Source organism: Podarcis erhardii, assembly GCF_964252035.2.
Source record: "Podarcis erhardii genome assembly, chromosome: 13".
NCBI lineage: Eukaryota > Metazoa > Chordata > Lepidosauria > Squamata > Lacertidae > Podarcis > Podarcis erhardii.
In genome coordinates this window covers 30,858,015-30,880,410 of record NC_138502.1, presented here as the reverse complement: position 1 = coordinate 30,880,410, position 22,396 = coordinate 30,858,015, and the positions used below count along the sequence as shown (strand labels likewise).

The following is a 22,396-nucleotide window of genomic DNA, read 5'->3' as shown; positions in this document are numbered from 1 at the left end:
CTGCCATGGAACAGTGCAGATTTACTTACAGTGCACCTCCTTGCAGTTACTTGGTGCTGCATGAGTGAGACTTTATCCAGTTCTTCTCTTCGTGCTAGCCCTGCTCACTTTCTAGTGCCACATAACATTATACATTTGTGTCATACCACGTGGTACACAGTAGTCTGGAATGCATGCCATGGTGAGCCAAACTGTGGCTTATCAGGACTGCGTGAATGTTATGGCTTCCAGAAAGAAACTCACACCAACTTTGCTCCTCACTGGTCCTTTTAGCTCAGTGCAGCATGGCAGCTAAGCCAAGGTTTATCTTAGTGTGTCGTCTGAACCTGGAATTGCAAGCTAAATTTCTCCTTAACTGTGATCTGTAGCCAAAAATAAATCATGAGTTCGAAGGACCAAGCCAGAGCTGAGCGACTTTCATCTCTGCCCCGGGGAGCCATCGCCTTCCCATGTTTGCTCTAGGCCATAGTTTGGCATGTAGATGTGGCCAGTCTCTTGGAAGTAGCCAGAACCAGCCACTTTCAGCAAAAATCCAATGCAGGGTGACAGCAGGCCATGATTTGAGCAGAACTACAGGGTTGGCCCCCTTGGCTGTTGTTTTTGCCACCTGCTTCCTGCCCACCCTGTGGGGTCCTTACCTGAGCTAGGTGGGAGCTGGGGATTGGGCATGAACCTCTTCTGACAGCTGTGATCATGTTCAAACGGCTCTGTTATAAGTGGGTAGGGGTCAGTTGCATGGGTACTTGGCAAAGAATTGCACCCTCCTCTCCTGGTGGGATGTTAAATTCCTGGGGATCTCCCTAGGCTTCCCTAGGAATTCTAACATCCCCTCATGAGCTGCACCCGTCTTCCTAGACTGTACCTCTCGCCATCCTTCCTAGGATGCTTTTCCCTGGCTGGAATATATCCTTGAACTCTGACAATGCTTCTTGCTTGCCAGGATGGAGGATTGTGAGGGTGGGGTGTGCAGAAACTAGCCTACTGCACAAAGGTAAAATTTGCATTTGTTGCTCTTCCCACTTTTGCCTCTGGCCTCTCCCACTGTTGGCATGTGGTTGCCCACAAAGGAACTCAGCCTGACTCAGACTGGAAAACGCTCCCCACCCCTACTCTCTGTTAACCACTCTAGTCTCTCTTAAGGTGGCCTTCTGCTACTACTACTCAGCTCTCCCCTTGTTTGCCAGCCACTGGACTCTTTCCCTCCTCCATCTCCCAGTGTCTATTTAATACAAAACCTCTCATTTAGAGAGGACCCCCAAGTGTCTGAAGGGACCTGGGCAAAAGCCTTACAGGCTGTGGCAAGAACCTCATTCATCTCCCCATTCAGAGAGCTGCAGTCCTTAGTCTGAATGCTGTCATGGAGGATAAGGTTGTCAGCGGCTTCTAGCCACGATGGTTCAGTTCTGCCTCTGCGATTGGAGGCAGCGTGTCTTTGAATGCTATCTGCTTGGAATCCCCAGTGGGGAGAGTGCTGTTGTGCTTGGGTTTCTGCTTTGAGGCTTCCCATAATAATCTGATTGGCCACTGTGAGAACAGAATGCTGCCTTTGGCCTGATCCAGTCTTAAGTTGTTACGGTTAGGGGGGTTAGAGCTTGCCCCTCCTCTTCCTCTTCTGCCATTTTATGGTGTTCTCTGCTATTCCAGATGAGCCGACGAGCCCCAGCATCGACCTGAAGGCAAAGCACATCCCCGCCTCCTCTGTCGTCTCAAGCGCCATGAATTCCGCCCCTGTGCTCTCCGCCAGCCCTTCCTCGCCCACTTTCACCTTCGCCATCAACCGCCATTATTCCCAGGATTGCAGTAAGTACCTTTCCAACCCTGCTGCCTTCCAACCCTGCTACCTTTCAAACATCTTCCTATTGGGGCTAGAAATTGCAGGCAAAAGGAACATGCAGATTTCCCTTTTACAGAATCAGACCATCAGTCAGTCTCACACAGAACAGTGGTACCTGTGGTTGCGAAAGGGAGCCGTTCTGGAGGCCCGTTCACAACATGAGCAGAACGCAACCAGCATCTGTGCGTCTGTGTGTGTCGCGATTCACCACTCCTGCGCATGCGCGTGACGTCATTTTGCGCATCTGTGCATGCGCGAGTGGTGAAACCCGGAAGTAACGCTTTCCGGTGCTCCCGGGTCGCTGCAGGACTCAACCTGAAAACGTGCAACCTGAAGCAAACGTAACATGAGGTATGACTGTACTTGTCTACCTTGACTCCTAGGATTTGGGATGAGCGTTTTCCCAGCTCTATCTGGAGATGCCAGGAATTGAACATGGGAATCTTCCTGATGCTGTTCATGTGCTCTGTCACTGAGATATGTCCTTCTCAAAACGTTAGCAAGCCTGCCTGAAACTCTTGCCTAGAGAAGGGAGCCCCCACCTATTGTCAGATTCAATTGTTTGGGTTGTTTTAAAGACCAAACGTAACTTTCACATTTAGCAGAAATTCTATAAGGAGGATTTATCAGTTTCAAACCTTTTGGAACTTTGCATTCAAAATGAGTAATGTTGTTGTTTTGAAAGCCACGTTTCATTTTGAATTCTGGTTCATGAATTTTAAGGCAAGGACGATAAGTACCAGTTTGCTCAGTTTTATTACCGGGGGAAAGAGTTCCGTTCCCAAACACATCCACCAAGATTCTTAAACCAAACTCCAACCTTCTCATTTATGGCTGCTGTCTTTCCCCCCTCTTTTTTCAAATTTGGAAAAATATATATAGATCGGGTGGGGGGGGTGAGGAATTGAAAGAAAATTTTGAGTTAAGAGAATTTGCTTGAGAATTGTTCTGCCCAACAGCTATGGTGCAAGAAAGGTGGGGGTGGGGTGGTGCAGAGAGAGGCAATGGTATGTTTTATAATAAATTCCACTGAAGCTGAATCATGAGATGACGGGGAAAAGAGAGTTTGAAAGCCAAGTCTTTAAGCCTTAGACTTCTAAGGAGGTAGCGCTCAAACTGTGTGCTCTGAGGGAATTGCTAGTATGATGCTGGATCTGTCAGTGGTGGTGAAATTATATAATGAAGGGCTCCCACGAGCCTAAATTACTCACCCTGGGAAGAGGTTGCCTACCATGTCTGTGTGATCCACTGCTCTGGCCTTTCCTGCTTGTAGGCAGGAAGTACATTCAGGACAGGGACTCATGCAGAGGCACAGAAGGTGGATTCCCCTGAGGACAGTCAATGTTTTCTCTTTTACATTTGAAAAGTAAACACTTTGGAGCCATAAGCATGACACAAGTCTCCTAATTCTTATGCGGGGTGTGTGTGTGTGTGTGTGTGTGTGTGTGTGAAAACTTTGCCTCACAGCTACCAGATATCTGGGGGGAAACGGTCTGGGGCACAATGGTCCACAGTCTGTGTTTGCTTCTAAGAAGATACACATTTGTTGGCATGACTGTATTGAATCCCAATAAGCACATAATCCATGTAGTCAGCCTCTTGCCACTTCCAGTCTGTCCACCTTCATGGGGGAAGATAGGATAAATGAGTGCCAAAATCCCAGGTGAAACTTTGCTTTGTGCCTTTCATGCCTTTGCTCCAGACCCTGTTCAAATATGGGTGGGCTTTTGAGAAGATGAAATACAGGTGATAAATTGTAAGTGGGAGCCAAGGTAGAACATAGTTTAAATTTTTCCTGTGCATGCCATCTGTTTAACTTTCGTGCTGCGAAGGCTCCCTCTCTATATATCAATATAAGATGTCTGCATATATCTAAATCCAGATCTCAGGGTTACAGCCCAGTCTAGTGTCACACAGAAATGGGTCACAGGGTGTGGAATATGCATATGGAGGTGGTGGAGCTGTGCAAATTGGAACTGGCTCAGTGTGGATTCATTTAAATCCTGTCGGGCAAACTATACAGACTATTTAATGTGAGATGCAATGGAGAGGAGGCAAAACATGTCTCCTTACCCTGGATAGCTGGAGTAGTGGGGCAGGTTTAGCCCTGACCCCAGTGTTCTCTGCAAGTGTACCCCTGCACCTTCTTCCATATAAGTGAATGGCTGCCTATGTGGGGATAATGAAACATTGAACCTGGAGATAATATGGTGGGAGCAAAAGCTGCCCGCTGCTCCCAACCACTGTTGGGCCAGGCATTGTGACCAGAAACCTCATGGCAGGGGTGAGTTGGAGGGGATCCTGGCCATATGCAGGCTCCCAACTTAACAACAGTGACAAGCACCTCCCTAGTTGCTAATATCCTCTCTAGCTCTTTAAAATGTGCATCATCTTGTTTATCTTTAGTCACGTTAGGGTGAGCCTGTGTTTGACCTAGTTTTTATAGGGAGATGTTGCTCCTTCCTACAAATCTACCCACACGGCCAACTGAAGAGAGATCAGTTGCCAAACTCCGCCCTTGATTGAAAGTTTGCTTTTGGCTGTTTTCAGTTTCACTGTTTTCAGTTGCCCCCCTCCCCATATACAGTCAAACCTCATTCTGCATCCACCTCCGTTTGCGTCCACTTTGGCGAACGTCTGCGGCAAATCTGGAAGTACCGGAAGGGGTTACTTCTGGGTTCAGCGCATGTGCATAAGCGCTAAATCGCGCTGCGCGTGCACAGACATGGTGCTTCGATGTGTGTCATTTCCGGGTTGCGGAGGGGCTTCCGGAATGGATCCCCACTGTAACCCGAGATTCCACTGTAGTCACATACCCTTGATGTCAGGGTGTTTCTCTCCACCAGGCATTGGGAACTGTCACTGCTGGACATTGGGTGTTGGGTGGCTTGGAGATGCAACCTGCTGAACTTCCCTTGAGATGACTCAGTGGGCTTTGCTTATGCTCAGAATCACTTGACTCATTGCCACGCTTGGAGTCAAGAGCTAATTGTCATTCCTGGGCAGTTTTCCCATGCACCTGAGTGCATTTTGCCATTCCTGTGCAATCTGCCTAGCCTTAACAACAACAACAACAACAACAACAACAACAACAACAACAACAACAACAATAGCACCCCTGTTGCCTTCCGCCAATGCACTTGCTCCCTGCAGGTTCCACACCCTGGTCCTCTCTCTGCAGGCTGATCCCTGTGGGTAACAATAAAAGAATGAACAGGGTGGTGATACAACAGGGTGTCAATTGCAGTGGTCCCTTGGGGGGCAGGTGGTTGGGCTAAATGTCCCTTTTCCAGCCCCTTCAACCTCCGCCCTTTATTTTTGCTGACCTTTGCTTACCTTCCTCCCTGCTTTGTCACAGGCAACATCAAAGCCAGTCGCCGGTCTTCCTACCTCTTAGCCATAACCACAGAACGCTCCAAGTCATGTGATGATGGTCTGAACACATTTCGGGATGAGGGGAAGCTTCTGAGGTGGGTTTGGTTCTTTGCCCCTCCCCGCCTCCCCCCAGTTCCTTGTAATTAGCTGATTTTGAGAGGGGGGTTGGTGACTATTATGCATTCTTTCTGAACTGTTTTGATTTGTTTGGTATTGGCAACACATTCCAGAGGAGCAGCTGCATTATGTGGGTGGAGCCAGGCAATGCCTTCAGCCTTTCAAAGGTTTTGGCAGCAAAACCAATCTGGAGACCACCAATCTTGGTCCAACCAGCTCAGTCTTGTCTACTCCACAGTTAGCCAATCTGGTGCCCTCCAGATGTTGTTGGGCTTCAGCTGCCACCAGCATCAGCCACCGCGGTTGGCCCAGTGGTCAGGGATGGTGGGAGTCAGAGTCCGACAGCATCTGCAGGAAGCCACCTTGGCTTACCCCCATTCTGCTCCAAAGGGGCAACAGTTCTTCCAAGATTTTCCATCTCTGCAGCATGAGATCCTTCAGCTGGAGATGCCAGGGATTGACCCTGAGATGTTCTGGATGTCAAGCATGTGCTCTTGCCACTGAGCCTTGGCCCCTCTCCTCATGTGTTTGTATTTTGCGCAGTTATGTGCCTCTTGTCTATGTGGAATCACTGGTATTGGAACCCTTCTCCCGGGAGTTTTTATCTATGACTTACTGGTTCTGTATGCAGGGCTCCCAACCTCTGGGTGATAGTGTTGGCCACAATTGTGTTGTGGTGTAAGCTTCTGTACCCCAGAACCCATTAGATGCATTTGATAAAATGTGTTGCTGAGTCTTAATCTTCAAAATATGTTAAGCTTTGTACCATAGAATTCTTCTTTAGTCCCCCCACCCCGCTGCTGCCTGCCCCGGTGGCATGATGTGTGCAACCTATGCAGCATGGAGTGTGGTTTCTTCCTCTTTTGTTCTGAAATGCAGGAGATGGATTAGAGTTAGTTGCACTCTGGAGTTTGGTGTGTGTGTGTGTGTGTTATGTGCAGTGACGTGCCTGAGTGTAAGCAGGGCTCGTTCCCTTTTTAATTTGCGTAGCTCATGTCAACTGTATTGATGGTTTCTCCATAGGAGGCTGCCGAGCCGGGTGCCAAGCCTCCGCATGCTAAGAAGCTTTTTCACTGATGGGGTAAGTATTGTGGCTCTGTGATCCTCCTTTTCTTAAAAGCAGGGAGGGGAAGTGGATCACTAGATTCTGCCTGTCTCAATCCCTCATCACACTTGTGTATTGTGACTCTAATTAAACAGAAAATAAAACTTTAAAGCACACCCACCGACTATTCCTTTCTAGTTTCCTTATCTGCTTTTTTTAAGAAGTAAAAAAAAAGTAACATTTTCTACATCTGTAGCTAGAACAGGTTCACTTCTCCTTCCCTCCCCATGCTGAAGCAATGTGCTGTCCTCCCCTGGTTCACCAGAAACATATTCTGAACATAGCTGTCAACACAAAAAATTCCTTCCAGTAGCACCTTAAAGACCAACTAAGTTATCTGTAACTATAGCTGTCAACGTTTCCCTTTTTTAAAGGGAAATCCCCATATTCCGAATAGGATTCCTTGCAAGAAAAGGGAAAAGTTAACAGCTATGATTCTGAACCTCTGCCTGAGCAGCATTTGCTCATTTTTGTCTGCTCAAACAACGTTTTGCCTGTGCGTAAGCATTCAATCTGCTCCTTGGCCTAATTTGAGCAACAATTTACCTATACAGTGGCACCTCTAGTTGTGGACTTAATCCGTTTTGGGGGGCCATTCGCACCCCGAAAAGTCCACAACTAGAGCGCCTCTTCTGCACATGTGTGTGGTGCACATCGCTTCTGCGCATGCGCAGGTGGCAAACCTGGAAGTAAACACTTCTGGGTTTCCCACCTTCATAAGCTGAAAGTACGTAACGAGAGTGGAACGCAACACGAGGTATTAAAGCTGCATTCTGGCCTCCTCTAAGACTAGGGTTTTGCTTTGTTTGTGGGTGTATTCTGCAATGTGCCATTAGTGGTAGATTTATACTGAACCGTCCACACGCCATTCTTCTTTATTAGTAGTTTTGTAATGCTTCCACAATGTTATATAGTGCAACAAAAGCAGAACAATCTGGAACATTTGTGGTATGGAAAGTTATAGGATTTTTGCAGGAAGTTGCCCACTGATTAGGAAACAAAGTAGTCTGTCAGCCCGAGGGGCAAAACAATATTGAAAGCAAGATCATGTATCACCATCCCAATACCACCATGAGCACAAATCATCGTGCATGCTCAATGGAAAGCGTGTCTGGAGGGGCCTCCCTTTTCTCTCTCCTTCCCCAGTGGTTGAACAGTGGTCGCCTTCCCACCCATGGGTGCCCACCAACCTCTCTTTTGTTTCCCGTCCTCTTGCAGTCTTTGGATAGCCTGGGTACCTCTGAAGACACCCGATCGAAGCGGCATTCGACCTCGGACTTGTTGGATGTCACTTTCAGTGACGTGAGGAAAGAGGGCTGGCTCCATTACAAACAAATCCTCACAAAGAAAGGCAAGGTATGTTGTACCTTCTGGCAAGGATGGAGTAGTGTGGGTGTATGTCTTTTGTTGGGGTGGAGTGGTAGAAAATAATTCTGATATATACACTGGTAAGCACTGGCCATCACCAGTCAGGATTTTTTTTTTGGGGGGGGGGAATGATAGTAAACTGAATAGTCTGCTGTGTGTGTAGTATTTAAAGGGGGCAGTTGGCAATGTAGCTGGGACTCCCAACTCTTTAGTCCCAGCCAGCATGACCAATGGTCAGGGATGCTGGGAGTTGTAGTCCAGCAACAACATCTGGAGGGGCCACAGATTCCCCACCCTTGCACAAAAGCATAGTTAAGCACTACAGCAGACCCACGGCTTACGCACGATTTACTTACGCAGTTGCAGTTTTGTGCAGGTGGCGGGAAAATGAAAATAAATGGAGGCGGGGAGGGGGGAAGAGTCCAATATCTTGTGTAACCTTCCCATAGCACGGCAAGCAAGGTGGAGGGCTTGAAAAGGTCTTTCTGCACCAGGTTTTCTTTCCACAGAAAATTTTGAAGCCTTCCACCTTGCTTGCTGAGCTCTGGGAAGGTCACATAAGGCATATATTTTTATATCTGTTGGAAGCTGCTGCCCAGAGTGGCTGGGTCAACCCAGTAGGATGGGCAGGGCATTACTACTACTACTATTACTACTACTACTATTTCGGGTGGCCCCCCAAGATCTCGTGAAAACCTCCCACAGCCTTCCAGAGGCCTTGTGCAATGTTCCCAGGGGCAGTTCCTGTAATCTTCCTGACTTCGCATGATATTGCCTTTGCATACGAGCCCCCTGAACATAACCTCCACCCCAGTTTTAAAATAATGAATCTGATAGGAGTTGAACTTTAAAAATAATAATACAGAAACAACCCAGCACTTTGGTTTCAGTGCATTACTGTAGTGTGTGGAATGCTCAATGTTTCTAGATTCCTATTCCCAAACAGATGAAAAAGAAAATTTAAAAACAGCTTTCTCTGCTAATAATGAGTGGTGCTGTCCCATCCTTTGTAACGCTCAGAAAGGGAGCTACATTGAGATTTCTGTACTATTTTACTTAACTGTGGAAGTCAGGTGACCGATAAGAAATCCATCATTGTTGGACAATCATATAAATAAGCAAACCTGCACATGTGTACTAAGTTTGGACCCTGCCCCCAGTTTGAAAGTTTGGTGTTTCTTCTTGTAAGTAATTTCAAATAAAGGTGCAAATATAAATCTTTTACGTACTGCAACATGTTCTTGAGTTCTTGAATGCTCTTCTTGGGGGGGGGGAGGTGGGTGAAGGCGGGATTTCACTCAATGTTTTCTTATACTGCAGCTGGAGGAAACCTTGTTGCCATTTAAAAAAACAAAAACGCAGTGCTAGAGCTCATGTGTTAAATATGAGAGTGCCAAGGTTCAATCTCTTGTCTTCTCCAGGTAGAGCAGGGAAAAGACACCTGCCTGATGTGTTAGAAAGCCACTGCTAGTGCCCTGTAGATAATTTAGAATTCAACTCCCATTATCCCTGATGATTGGCCATTCTGGATGGACTTGATGGGAGTTGTAGTCCAACATCATATGAAGAACATCAGGTTGGGGAAGCCTGGTGTAGGCAGCACTGCACTGCGTATACCAATGGCCTGACTTGGTATAAGGAACCTTCCTATATTTAGCAAATAGGTAGCTTAGGGCAAGAGACCGGGTCTTGCCCAAGATGATGTAGGGTATGTTCACATGAGCGCCTTAAAACACAGTGAGATCACCCCCACCCCCGCTGCGTTTCAAGCTGCGTTTGCACAGTGGGGTTCACATCAGAAAAGTGGGGAGGGGGAATATCTTCACCAGACACACATAACCATTTGGGTTGCTCCCCCCACCCCCACTCCCTACAAACTCTTGCCCATTAAGCTTTAATGTGCGCATGCACGCTCATCTGTGCATGTGCGGCGGCTGCTAGGATATGTTCACATTTTCCAGTTTTCTAGTCTGATTGAAACTGGTTTGAGCAAAGAATAATAATGCATCAAATAGCACTGTTTGCCAAGAAACTACAGGATCGATATGGACTGTGGCTGACATCGTGTGAATATGAAATTGAAAACTAGCAGTAGAAGTACGCTGGATGCAGAGCAAGCAGTAATGTGAACATACCCATATTAAGCCTGAGACAGCAAAAGGGCTTGATCCCAGGCACTACTGAAGCTGAAGTGTTGCCTATCAGAATTTGGTGTCCCAATACATCTTTGCAGGAAATCTCTCTCCCTCTCTCCTTCGCCTCCCCTCTGTCTTCCTCCTCCCTCAACATGCGCCCAATTCCTACTCTCGCTCTTTCCCTCTCTACAGAAAGTTGGCGGAGGCATTCGGCAGTGGAAGCGGGTCTTCGCTGTCCTACGTGCACACTCGCTCTACTTATGCAAGGACCGGCGGGAGGCTGTGGCCATTGCCCCGCCCCCAGGTGAGGAGGAGCAGCCGCCAATCAGCATCCGAGCGTGCCTGGTAGACATCTCCTACAGTGACACCAAGAGGAAGCACGTCTTCCGGCTGACGACCGCTGACTTCTGTGAATGTCTCTTTCAGGCCGAGGATCGGGATGACATGCTGGCCTGGATTAAAGTCATCAGGGAGAGTAGCAAAGCCGAGGGCGAGGTGAGAACTGCCCTTGGCTGCCTCCTGGGCCACTGGCTTTTCCAAAACACCTCTGTCGGCAGTCTCCTCTTTGCTTTCTCTCAGGTGTTTGCCCTTTTCCCCAAGGAAGAGGCCACCTGCAAATTCTCAATGGTACCTGGTCTTAGCACACACATTGCTGTGAGCATCCATGGATCTCCCATGGCATGTTGGGATCTGCACACATCTTGTGGCCTCCATCCAGTTGGATATAGTCTGTCTTCCAGAGAAGCAATATACACTTAGAAAGGGGGGTGGGGACCTGTGTCCATTACCAGAGATTTCTTTGAAAATTTCTGAGATTTCTGTCTCAGCAGCTTCTATTGCTGAAGAGGCAAGCCACCATTCTATTTAAAAAGCAGCTTGCCTCTTCGTAAATCGAAAGTGCACTAAAGAGCTCTGTCTGTGCATGCAGTAATTCTACATGAAGTTTCTTTGTATAGCAATCCCACAGCATGAACATGCACTAGTGTGAGCATGTATACGCAGCAAAGTTTCTCCCTGCTCCCCTCCTGAAAGTTTCAGCAGTCCCTGAGAATTCCATGCTAGTAAAAGCTTAAGGCTTGGGAGAGCTGAAAAGTCAGTTTGGTGGTTCAGCCACAAGAGCTGCTGGAAGGCGAAAAGCCTCTGCCCACGCTTGGATCTTGGCCTGTGCATAATTCTGAATTTAGGAGGCAGAGTGTGCTCTCAATTTTATGACCATGCAGTTGTTCATCTCCATACTTGGGCCTCTTGACTTTGGGAGGCACAGAAGTTGCTTTGTCCAAAAATTGGGCTTGGCTGTCTTCTGCCCCCTTTGGCTGGAGGTGATAGGAAGGATAAACTATCCATATATGCAGGGAAAGAAAAGGTTCTGCCCTAATTATTATATATGCTGAACATCCCTTCACCCCTTGATTCCTGTTTGAATGTATGAGCTGTGCAGGCAATTAATTGGTTCAAACTCTGATCTAACCACTTTTTAGCCTGTCCCAGAATTTTGATGGAACTGAAAGGGGGAACTTTATTCAGCAGAGTAACAAGATAATGTTGAAACCTGTGTGGCTTTGAGCTGACAGTTAACCTTCTTTCTATATCTTTTCTCTCCCAATAATCTCCAGGACCCTGGGTTTGCAAGCCAAGCACTGATCAATAAGAAGCTAAATGATTACAGAAAAGTGAGGTAAATTTCTTACCATTCTTTCTTCTTTGCTTCTCCCCACCCCTTTTTTGTCAGTCTACGTCTAGCTCTTTCTAAACTATCTGGGATGCACCACTTTAGATTGCTGTTGGGGACTCATGTGATCAAGTCTCTATACAACATCTTCCCCGTCCCCACACACATAGAAAGCAAGCTTGTGAACGAGAAGCTGGGCTTAAGACATACTAGTTTTCTAGGTGGAGGGGTTGTGGGTTTTGTGGGGTAGGGGTATACAAAGGAACATCCTATTAGATTAGACCCAATCTGCAATCAGACACAGGTTACCTCGGTCAGGCATGGCTAAACTTGGCCCTCCAGCTGTTTTGGGACTACAGCTCCCATCATCCCTAGCTAACAGGACCAGTGGTCAGAGATGATGAGAATTGTAGTCCCAAAACAGCTGGAGGGACAAGTTTGGCCATGCCTGCCTCAGATAGTACTTTTGGGGCAGGTATCCCAGCCTGCTGGTTCACGCATCCTATTTCTTCCCTTGTTCCTTGTTAAGTGCAGGGTTAGGTTAAACTTAACATTTCCCAGAAAACTCTCTCACAATTATATAGCTAATTGAAGCACGTGTTACCTCACTCAAGATGGTGCCACTTTCACTGGTTGGTGTGCAATACCTCCCCTCCTCTCCTCTTGGTTAGTTGACTTGCTGATAACAGAGTTAACCCTTAGGCTGTAAACTGAATGATCCATACTGTTGCACTTCTTTCATGGGCATAGCCGGGGAGGGGGCAGGGGGCACCTGCCCCCCTAAATAAATAAAAATCAATACAATTACTGAAGTAACTGAGGTTCTGCCCCCCCTAACATAAAGCCTGCCCCCCAACATAAATCTCGCTATGCCCATGCCTGCTCCACTCCTTCAAACCTGGCCGCCTAGCTGTGGACATTGGAGTCCAGTGTGGATGTCAAGTGTGTCACACTCTTAGCTTGCATTTACAACTTCCACACCCTGCTGGTTCAATAATGGCGCCTCTCATCAGTAGCCTTTTGCCTCTCTGATTGACTTGGATCAGTCTCTTTAGTCACCCCTGCAGTTTAGTGCCTTATTCTTCCCAGAAATGGATGTCCGTAGACAAGATAAAAACCAGCATCATGAATCATTCCTGCAGCTGTGAATATTTGCTTCCATAAAATTATAGTACAGCTACAGCTTCCAGTCTGTTAATTAGGGCAGCTCCATGCAGAGTGATAGTAGAGTAGTCTAGCATTAGCGGAAGATACAATATGAAAGGTGAATTATGTGTACAGTAGTACCTTGGTTGTCAAACTTAATTCGTTCAGAGAGTCCGTTCGACTCCCAGAACCGATCGAAAACCAAGGCATGGAAGCTGCAGAAGCCATGATGGATGTTCAGCATCCCAAAAACATTCGCAAAGCAGAACACTTCCGGGTTTGCAGTGTTCAGGAGCCAGTTTGTTCGGGAGCCAAGCCGTTTGACAACCAAGGTATAGGTTTGCCATCATAAAAAAAGTTTTGAAAACCCTCTCTGGTTCAGTTGATGGCAAAGACCAGTGTTTTGTATGTGTGGAGGCCTTGAGTTGGTACATTGCATGTTCCTTTTCCCTTACAGCTCCTCTGGGACCAAACCAGACTCCTCCCCAAAAGGTCCTCGTGTGCCGGGGGTGAAGTCAGAATTGCAGAAGCAACTAGGAACAGGACCACCCCGTTCCCCACGGCAGGATACCATCACGCTAAGAGGTATGAGAGCCTTGAGCGCATCTCTGAGTCTTTGTGAGCAACAGGGTGAGAAGACACTCTGTGTACTTTGCACCTTAATATCCAGAGGGAGCACACAAATCTGTGAATAGTGCCTAACTAATTTTTTTAATCAACAGCTTCTGGGGCTCAGATTTTCCTAGGAGTTCTGCTCTCTGAGGTCCTGCTGCCTCATTCCAGCTGCAGCAGCAACTGTTTAATTTATCCCTCTATCATTCTACATTAACATGTCCTCAAAGCTGCTTATATTTGTTTTTATGGAGCAGTATAGGATGGCCAGGGTTGCTGGTCAGAAGCCAGAGTGACTTATTGGATATAATATAGGATCTCTGGGAGGCTTGGGTTCAAATCATATCTCAGCCAATGACTTGCAGACAGAGTTGGGTTATGTATGTATGCACAGTGGTACCTTGGTTTACAAACAGTCTGGTTTGCATATGTTTTGGGCTACAAACACGTCAAACCAGGAAGTGCATGTCCCGGTTTGCAAACTTTTTTTGGATTGCAACCCATTTTTTTGTATTACGAACAAATTTTTGTGGGAGGCCCCATTGGCGAAAGTGCGCCTTGGGTTACAACCTGTTTTGGTTTACAAACAGACCTCCAGAACGGATTATGGTTGTAAACCAAGGTACCGCTGTATTTAAGTGCCATCAATATACAGTCATACCTCAGAAGTCGAACACCTTGTGAGTCGAATGTTTTGGCCCCCAAACGCCACAAACCCAGAAGTGAGTGTTGTGGTTTGCAAATTTCTTTGGAATCCAAACATCCGGTGCGGGTTCCACAGCTTCTGATTGACTGCAGGAGGTTCCTGCAGCCAATCGGAAGCTACACTTTGGTTTCCAAACGTTTTGGAAGTCGAATGGACTTCCGGAACGGAATCCGTTTGACTTCTGAGGTACGACTGTAAATGGCTCTGTACAAAATTATTTAAATTTTCTAGTTGTCTTCTGCCTCAGTTCCCTACCTGGAAGTTATTTGTGTGTGTCTCCATTAGCCAGGCGTGTCACTGTCAGGCTAGCTTTTCATGTGCACAATTATCATTTTTTAATGTGAGGAAAGGAAGGAAGGAAGGGTAACCCACCTGACAATGACATCACAACCACCCATTTTCATATGCTGGCGTTATTTGAAATCAAACCATGCTGACAAAGGTGTGGCTTTGTAGGCACCAGTTATCAGCTGATCAGTGGTGCTTGCAAACCCCCACTTTTGTCACTTTTGTCATCTTTACCTGCAGCACACCTGATGCTCAGATGTATGGCAGGTGGATAAAATGGTCTGTTGGGCCAAATGAGGAGGAGGACTGATGGGCCTGATTATGCCTGCAGACCTGTGGTACCCCCATCACTGCTTTAGGCAGGCTACTGGGTGATAATTTTTCGTCTGATTTTGGCCTGTTATGTTGCTCAGCCAGTGAACTTGCTTTTGTTATTCTTTCCCCCTGCCCAGATGACAGTGCCCACCAGAAAGCTCCTTGGGGTATCAACATAATGAAGAAAAACAAGAAGCCTGCTCCAAGGGCCTTTGGCGTGAGACTAGAAGACTGCCAACCTGCCCCTGACAACAAGGTAGGCTCTTGCATTTCCCTGCATGTGCGAACCTAGTGCATTAAATTGTAAGAAACCCATCTTTTCATGCTGCACCACCTACACTTTGGAACTCCCTGCCTGTTGAAGCCAGGCAGGTGCTGGACTTGTCACTGCACCCTTAAAACATTTTTGTTTAGGAAAGCCTGTCCAGACACAAAGATGTGCTGCTACAATTAAGAAGAATATGCATTTTGTTAGCTAAGTAAATATTAGAGAGGAAGCACCTTGAGCTTTCCCAAGGGCTAAAACCCAGTTAAAATCTCTGGTAGGCTACCTTCCCCAATAATAACCTGTCATTCCAAGCTGCCTTTGTGCTCTTCCTGCTTGCAGCCTAGTCACAGACAATTGTGTGTTTGCTTTAGATAGCAAGTACCTTCAAGCATGCAAGTGGAGTCACCACATGCAATGGAAAAAGGTGTGTTGTGTAGAGTTGAAAGTGAGGGGGAAGTTGAGACCTATTAGCCTGGTGGAAAGAGAATGATTTCCCAGACATGGTCTACAGCAGGGGTAGTCAACCTTTTTATACCTATCACCACTAATGCATCTTTCTTGATGGTAAAATTTCCTTACCGCCCACCAGTGCTCGGTGGAAGGAGGATTCAGCTTGTGCCGTAGAACCCCCTACCGCCCACCTAGAATCCTGAAACAACTACTAGTGGGACCAGGTTGACAGTCTCTGATCTACAGAGTTCCAGTTGAGGGGGCTGGATGCTAAATGCCAGTGCGGTGCAGTTGGTAGAGTGTCAGACTAAAGCCTGGAAGACTGGGGTGCTGTTCTCCACTCAGCCATGAGGCTCACTGGGTGACCTTGGGCATACTGTTACTGTCTCTCAATCTAACCTACCTCACAGGTTGGTCTGAAGGTAACCTTGAGAAAAGGTGAGATATGTTGCTGGCATCTGTCTGTCTTGAGAGAAAATGGAGTGCACCTCTGGGGGTGAAGTCAAAACTCTGCATTAGCAGCACCGAAGTGACCTTCCTGGGGTGCAAGCCTGGGCAGTGTGTATGGAGGTCCTGGGCTGCCCAGACAACAAGACTCCCCTCTCAGCCTCACAGTTCTCCAAAGGAAAGCACTGCAATATGTTTGGTACCTGTTTGGCTGCAGGAGTTGCTGGAAGGAGGCGTACAAGGCACCACCCAAGCACCTTAGGGACTCCACTCCAGATTTGTGTAGGGCAGTGGTTCTCAACCTGTGGGTCCCCAGATGTTGTTGGACTACAACTCCCATCATCCCTGAGCTCTGGCCTTGTTAGCTAGGGGTGATGGGAGTTGTAGTTCAACAACATTTGGGGACCCACAGGTTGAGAAAGGCTAGTGTAGGGTTTACTTCTTAGCCTTTTCTTCTCCCGAAGATATCTCACAAGGCAGCAGAGGTTTTCCTTCTCCTAGATTAGCTACCTTCCCAGGTTGATGAGCTTCACCTGCCCCTAAAAGTGGGATATAAATGTACTAAATAAGTAAAGCAATACAACACATTCCTGTTCAGGGAATGTGCAACATGCTGCTTAGAGGAGCATCTCGGCTTAATTGTGATACATGCCAATCCTGTGTTTTCGGAAGTGTAGGGACTTACTCTCGCATCTCATGCCCAGTTAAAACGCTGTGCCCAAGTTGTTGATGTCCATATTCCGACAGTCGCCAGAAATAAATTGAAGTTCAGACTATATGGATTTGGCTGCAGGCAAAATTTGACGTTCCAGAAATTAATATGACATCCTTGCAGGGGATATGTATTGGTCATGTGCATGTTTGGGGACTGGCCAGCTATTTAAGGCCCTTTAGACCGGGTGTGGCACCTTGTCTGGCACCAGCCCATTTGCTTCTGCAGCTTTTAATTGCCGCCGCCACACAGCACTCAAGCCTTTGACTTGTGAAGGTTTCTGAGACTGCCGCCAGCCTCACCTCTGCACTTCACTTTCTGCAGAAAGTCCCCCTGATTGTGGAAGCCTGCTGCAAGGTGGTGGAAGACAAAGGCTTGGAATACATGGGCATCTACCGGGTCCCTGGGAACAACGCTGTGGTCTCCAGCCTCCAGGAGCAGCTCAACAAAGGGTCTGCAGAAATCAATCTGCAGGAAGAGGTGAGAGCAGGACCACTCTGCCCCTCCCTGGCTCCTGCCAGTCTCTCTGCCTCCTGTCAGTCTCTCTGTTTCCCATCTTCGCTACTGTTGAAAACTCAGCATATAGTATACTGCTGCCACCTAGCTGCCACTTAGCTGTACTATAGGCAGTGCCCACGCATATTTGCAGAAGGCTGTACCTGTTGCACACTGAACGCTGGGCCAGTTCACAAGCCTCGTTTGGGCTTCTGACTCGTAGAAGCAAAGAAACTAAGCTAAAAAATCAGGAACTCTCCGAGTCAAATCATGCCTCAGCCATGAAACCACTACCTGTACTTTGGCAAGCTTGCCTCTCCCCACCCACCCCCTCTGCCACCTAGTGTTATAATGTAATGAGTACAGCATCCTTTTTCTGATAAATCACCTGTTTTCTGGAGACAAATAAATCACTGGTGGAAATCAAAGGTTGTCCCTTGGCCATTTCTTGCCAGTGTGGCTACACGATTTACGATAGTGTTGATGTTTCTCTTGTTCTTCTGGGATCTGGTCTCTTGGTGAGATTAGAAGTGTGGTTTTGAAACATCCCAAACTTTAAAATTACTTCTTTCTCTCTCCCTGTATGGCCAGAGGTGGCAAGACTTGAACGTCATCAGCAGTCTCTTGAAGTCGTTCTTCCGGAAACTCCCAGAACCACTGTTTACAGATGGTGAGTGACTCTGGCTTGAGACACCCTTAGCATTTAAGATAGTGTAAGTCTACATTTTCTCTCTCGTATGGATGGGCAAGTGGAAAGGCAAAATGCTCGGATGGTTGGGATTGTGGGGTGGGCCACATTTTTGGTGCATTGGATGTGGGTGGGAAGGTCTGACTTTGGGTCTGCCTTCTGGGTCTAAACCTAGGCACTCCCCTCTTTCAGCAAATGAAATTGGTTTTAGCAGTGCAGGGGCAGACATGGATTGCGAGAGAGGAAAGAGGAGCTTAAGTACCCAGAGAAAGGACTGGGGCCTCTGGCTGGGCAAGTGACTATATAATAGCAAAGCTCCCAGGAAGGCCTTTTGAATTAATTTCAGGGTTTTGGAAGGGAGGTATTTCCCCAACAGTGCTCTTTCTGGTCTTCAGTGCCTTAAGCTTGCCCCTATTTCTTTTCCATCATGAGCAAAACACTTGCCTTTAAATGAGCAGGGTTGTCCCTAACAGTGGAAGGAAAAAGCCATCAAGTCAGCCGTCCCGCAAAACCCCTATCATGCAGGAGCAGGAGCGCATTTGAGTGGTCACCTGGTAGGTTTAGGTGACAAGGGTTTGCAGGCAGGCCGAGTGAGCAGGAGCCAGCAGAGGAAGAGATGAGGCAGAAAGCTGTTGGAGGAGGGATGGAGCTCTCCATCTTCGCACTGCCAGTTCAGTGGCAGGACACCTGCCTTGTGTGCAGAAGGCCCCAGGCTCAATCCTCAGCATCTCCAGGTAGGGCTGGGAGAGGCTCCTGTGCAAAGTCTGGGAGAGCTGCTGCCAGTCACTGTAGATGATGCTGAGCCAGATGGACCGGTTGCTGTAGAACAGGGCTTCCCAAACTTGGGTCTCCAGCTGTTTCCCATCATGCCTGACCACTGTTCCTGCTAGCTAGGGATTATGGGAGCTGTAGTCCCCCTGCTCAGATCAACCCATTGCAAGCCTCTAAATTAATTTTTCCTCTAAGCAGAGGGGCAGCTATGTGTTCTTGGTTTTCCCTTCCAGCCAGACTAGATTATTGTAATGCACTATATGTGGGGTTGCTTTTGAAGACTGTCCAGAAGTTTCAGTTGTTCAGCAATGTAGCGGCCAGACCTTTGTCAGGCATTCTCAGATCAGAGCATATAACTCCAGGCTTTGATCTCCTTTGGGAGCCTTGAGACTCCTTTGGGCTTCCTGTTTGCTTTCAGACTCGATTCAAAATGCTTTGGAGCAGCTTTGGAGCAGGTTACTTTAAGGAGTGCTTGCTCTCATAGAGGCCTACCTGGGAATTGAGATCAGGGTCAGAGGTCTTGCACTCAGTGCCATTGGTCTGCCCAGGTAACCTGCCACCTTATCACCTTGCGCGGGACTCCCATTTCCTCTGAGCAGACAGTGCCTAACAATCACAGATGAATTTCTTCTTTTTTTACAAGATAAGTACAATGACTTTATTGAAGCCAACCGGATTGAAGATGCCAGCGAAAGGATGAAGACCTTGCGCAAACTGGTACGCAATTTGGGGAGGGGAAGTTGTCCTCTGTGAGTGGATGCTTTTTTCTTTGCAATGCAGTGGGGGAAACACAAACACATTTCCTCTCCGCCTTGTTGTAACAAAGCTTTTGAGAGGGCAGGTTGTAGCTCAGTGGTAGATCATCCGTGCCGCAGGTCCCTGGCATTTCCAGGTAGACCTTGGGAAGGACCTCTAACCGAGTCCTTGGAGAGCACTGGCCAATTGATGTAGATCTGGGGAGGCTCAAGGGCTTCATGGAAAGTTGGTCAGACCTCTAAGATCTGGTTGCTAGTGGCAGAGGTGACCAATGCACACTTACGCATGCACACACACTTATCACACATAGAGCACATGCACACTTACAACACATACAGCAAACAAACCTGCACTCAAACTAACCACATATATACAGACATATGACACTGCCCACCCCCCGCTATACAGTTATGCAGCCATACATAGGTATTCTTTCTCTCTCATACACAAGCCCCTATCACTTTGTGATGGCGGATGGCAGGAGATTTCATGCCCCTTCATGGTGTTCAAGGAATGATACCTGAAGTTCAAGAGGCAGCGTTTTCACACCCACTGCAGTGCTGGGGGGTGAGAGGAGACTTGCCACTCTGGGTTCACCAACCCTAATGTAGACTATACTGAGCTAGGCAGCTCAGTGGTCTGACTCAATATGAAACCACTTCCTGTGTTCCAGTTATGCTAAAGTGGTGGCGGCATGAGTCAGTCTTCAGCTGAAATTAAAAACTTAATATTGGTGTGGATAACAGACGGGTTAAAGCATGTTCTCTACAGCAGTTATGTGTTGGGTCTCTAGGTAGAAAGCTGGATGCGGCAGGGAGAGAGAGAAATTGCCAGCATGGGAATGGAGAAAAGAGGAAGCCTTAAATGTAACATGTTAACACCCAGCAAATTTCAAGTCAGAGGATACTCCAAGAGCATCTATAAAACAGACAATTTACTTAACTGCCAAGCCAGTTATAAAAACACTTATGTCTTTAACACATTGAATGGCATCCAAGTCAACAGTGAAGCACGAAATTATTCTTAATTCTGGAAAAACCAGTATGCAAAAATGATTTCTCTCTTTAAGAACACCGATTTTATTACACAAAGCAGAGCAAATTATGTAGCACTCCTCTCCAAACACACTTCATCCCTTGGCATAGGAAGTTCATTATTTAAACATAGTTTTAAACAATAAAAAAAATTGTTTAAACAATTTTAAAAATCCTCCCTTTATAATCTTAAGCGTTCTCTTGCCCCATTTTACATTTCATAAAACCAACCAACAGAATCGCTCTTAAAGGTTTGTTTTTTTAAAAAAATACTTTCTTAACCCTAAAGGCAATTCTTCATGATGTCTGCTAAAGTAACCTCTAAAACAAAGGCCACAGGCAGCTTATATAGTCCTGAGTACAAACCAAAAGCCTCTTAATGCCAATTACGGAGGACTAAAGGGGGGTGGGCGGGGAGGACTGGCTGAATGAGCCTTATATTTGCATGCTGACTATGTAAAATAATTAACCTTGAACCAGTGAAGAGGGAAAAACATGTAAGAAATAAGTACATAGGGAAAGTGTAAGATGTAATTAACTCCATATTGACAAATCCTGTAACGAGCCCCATTCATGCTTGTAACTTACTCTTTTGCTGCACGTAGAATCAGAGAACTGTAGAGTTGGAAGGGACCACAAGGGTCAATCTAGTCCATTCCTGCGGTGCAGGAATCTTTTGCTCAACATGGGGCTCAAACTTACGAACTTGAGATTAAGTGTCTCATGCTGAGTTATCTCCATTCCCTAAATCTGGGTTCTTTTGCAGTCGTGAGCACTACAACACCATAGCTAAGCTGTTGCTGATTTCACGGGCAATTCAATCACATGCCGGCAAATTCAGATGGTGCAGTTATAGTGAACTGGAAGGTCTTGGGCAAGGATTACCTGTCCACGCACACACTTTAAGCCTCCACATAGGTGAATTCCTGAGCATAACTTATAGAGCAGGTACAGCTATATCTTTTAGCGTCAAACTTTAGTTGATGTAGGTGATGGTAAGCTTTTGAGTTTCACAGGTTTCTGTGTCTTCCTAAATTCAGAAGCTTCTGTATCCCTGCAGTTTGAGTGCCAAATTCATTTCACCAAAATTTTTGGAGAAATCTGGAAGAAGAGAGGGATTGGAGGAATTGTCCATCTTTCACGGATGTCCCAAGCTCTAATTGGTGGCTGCTGTTTTTGTTCCATCTGTTCCTCAGATCCGGGACTTGCCAGGCCATTATTACGAGACCCTGAAGTTTCTGGTGGGACACCTGAAGACAATTGCTGATCATTCCGAGAAGAACAAGGTAATGTTTGCCGAACCGAAAGAAATACGCAGTATGATATGGTAGCTTCTTCATGTGGAAGAAGATCTAGATAGGTGCAACGAATAGCACAAGCCATGGGTAAGCAACACTCTTCCACAACAACTCTGCTCCCAGAAAACAAAGCCCCACCAACCCCATGACAGAGACATTATATAGCCTCTGTGCAAGTTATGTGAAAGCAAATCAGGACAGTTTCTCAGTATATATGCTTCATCTGGAAGCAGCCTTAGGCTAAGCGGTGGTTTGATCTCAGTGCCTCGTAAGCAGTGTAATAGGTCAGACCAAAGTCCAGTGTTTTGTCCCCACACCGGCCAGCCAGATGACTGTGGAAAGCCTGCTGGGGGGACAGGAGGGCAGCAGCCCCATTCTGCTCTCATTTCCCAGAAATGAGAGGTATGTTCAGAGGCAGGGTGACTGATCCTAGAGTTAGCCATTGTGACTGTAAGATGTCGATAGTCTTATCTTCTGTGGATTTGTCTAAGCCCCTTTTATTTATTTTTTATCTTTTTGTAATTTTATTTATAATTTTCAATTTTGCAAGGATTCCACATTCACCCAAATGCCACCATTTATACATTTAACATCGACTTCCCTTCCCCCCTTTCCTTTGCGGCTGCATATTCTAAGTATTCCATATTCTGTCTTTTTCTTTTTTTTCCATCTCAGTTTATTTTATACGGCTGAATTTAGTATAACCCTGCTAATGGTTTGATTTGTTTACAATGATTCCCCCCCCCCCCAAATATCCTACAAACCATTTCCAGTCTTCCTTAAAGACTCTTTCTTCCTGGTCTCTTA

General features: G+C 46.7%; 1 protein-coding gene across 5 annotated transcripts in view; it reads left to right on the top strand.

Moving 5' to 3' along the window:
* ARHGAP23 (Rho GTPase activating protein 23) overlaps positions 1-22,396 on the top strand; it is a 172,554-nt gene that overhangs the window by 131,139 nt on the left and 19,019 nt on the right. For all 5 annotated transcript variants that reach the window (XM_081837570.1, XM_081837568.1, XM_081837569.1 and 2 more), the window contains 12 exons: positions 1,645-1,800; positions 5,193-5,304; positions 6,350-6,407; positions 7,650-7,787; positions 10,127-10,429; positions 11,548-11,609; positions 13,207-13,334; positions 14,808-14,926; positions 16,872-17,027; positions 17,634-17,712; positions 19,145-19,218; positions 21,488-21,577. In XM_081837570.1, the coding sequence (XP_081693696.1) occupies positions 1,645-1,800; positions 5,193-5,304; positions 6,350-6,407; positions 7,650-7,787; positions 10,127-10,429; positions 11,548-11,609; positions 13,207-13,334; positions 14,808-14,926; positions 16,872-17,027; positions 17,634-17,712; positions 19,145-19,218; positions 21,488-21,577 (1,475 nt within the window). The remainder of the gene's footprint in view (positions 1-1,644; positions 1,801-5,192; positions 5,305-6,349; positions 6,408-7,649; positions 7,788-10,126; positions 10,430-11,547; positions 11,610-13,206; positions 13,335-14,807; positions 14,927-16,871; positions 17,028-17,633; positions 17,713-19,144; positions 19,219-21,487; positions 21,578-22,396) is intronic.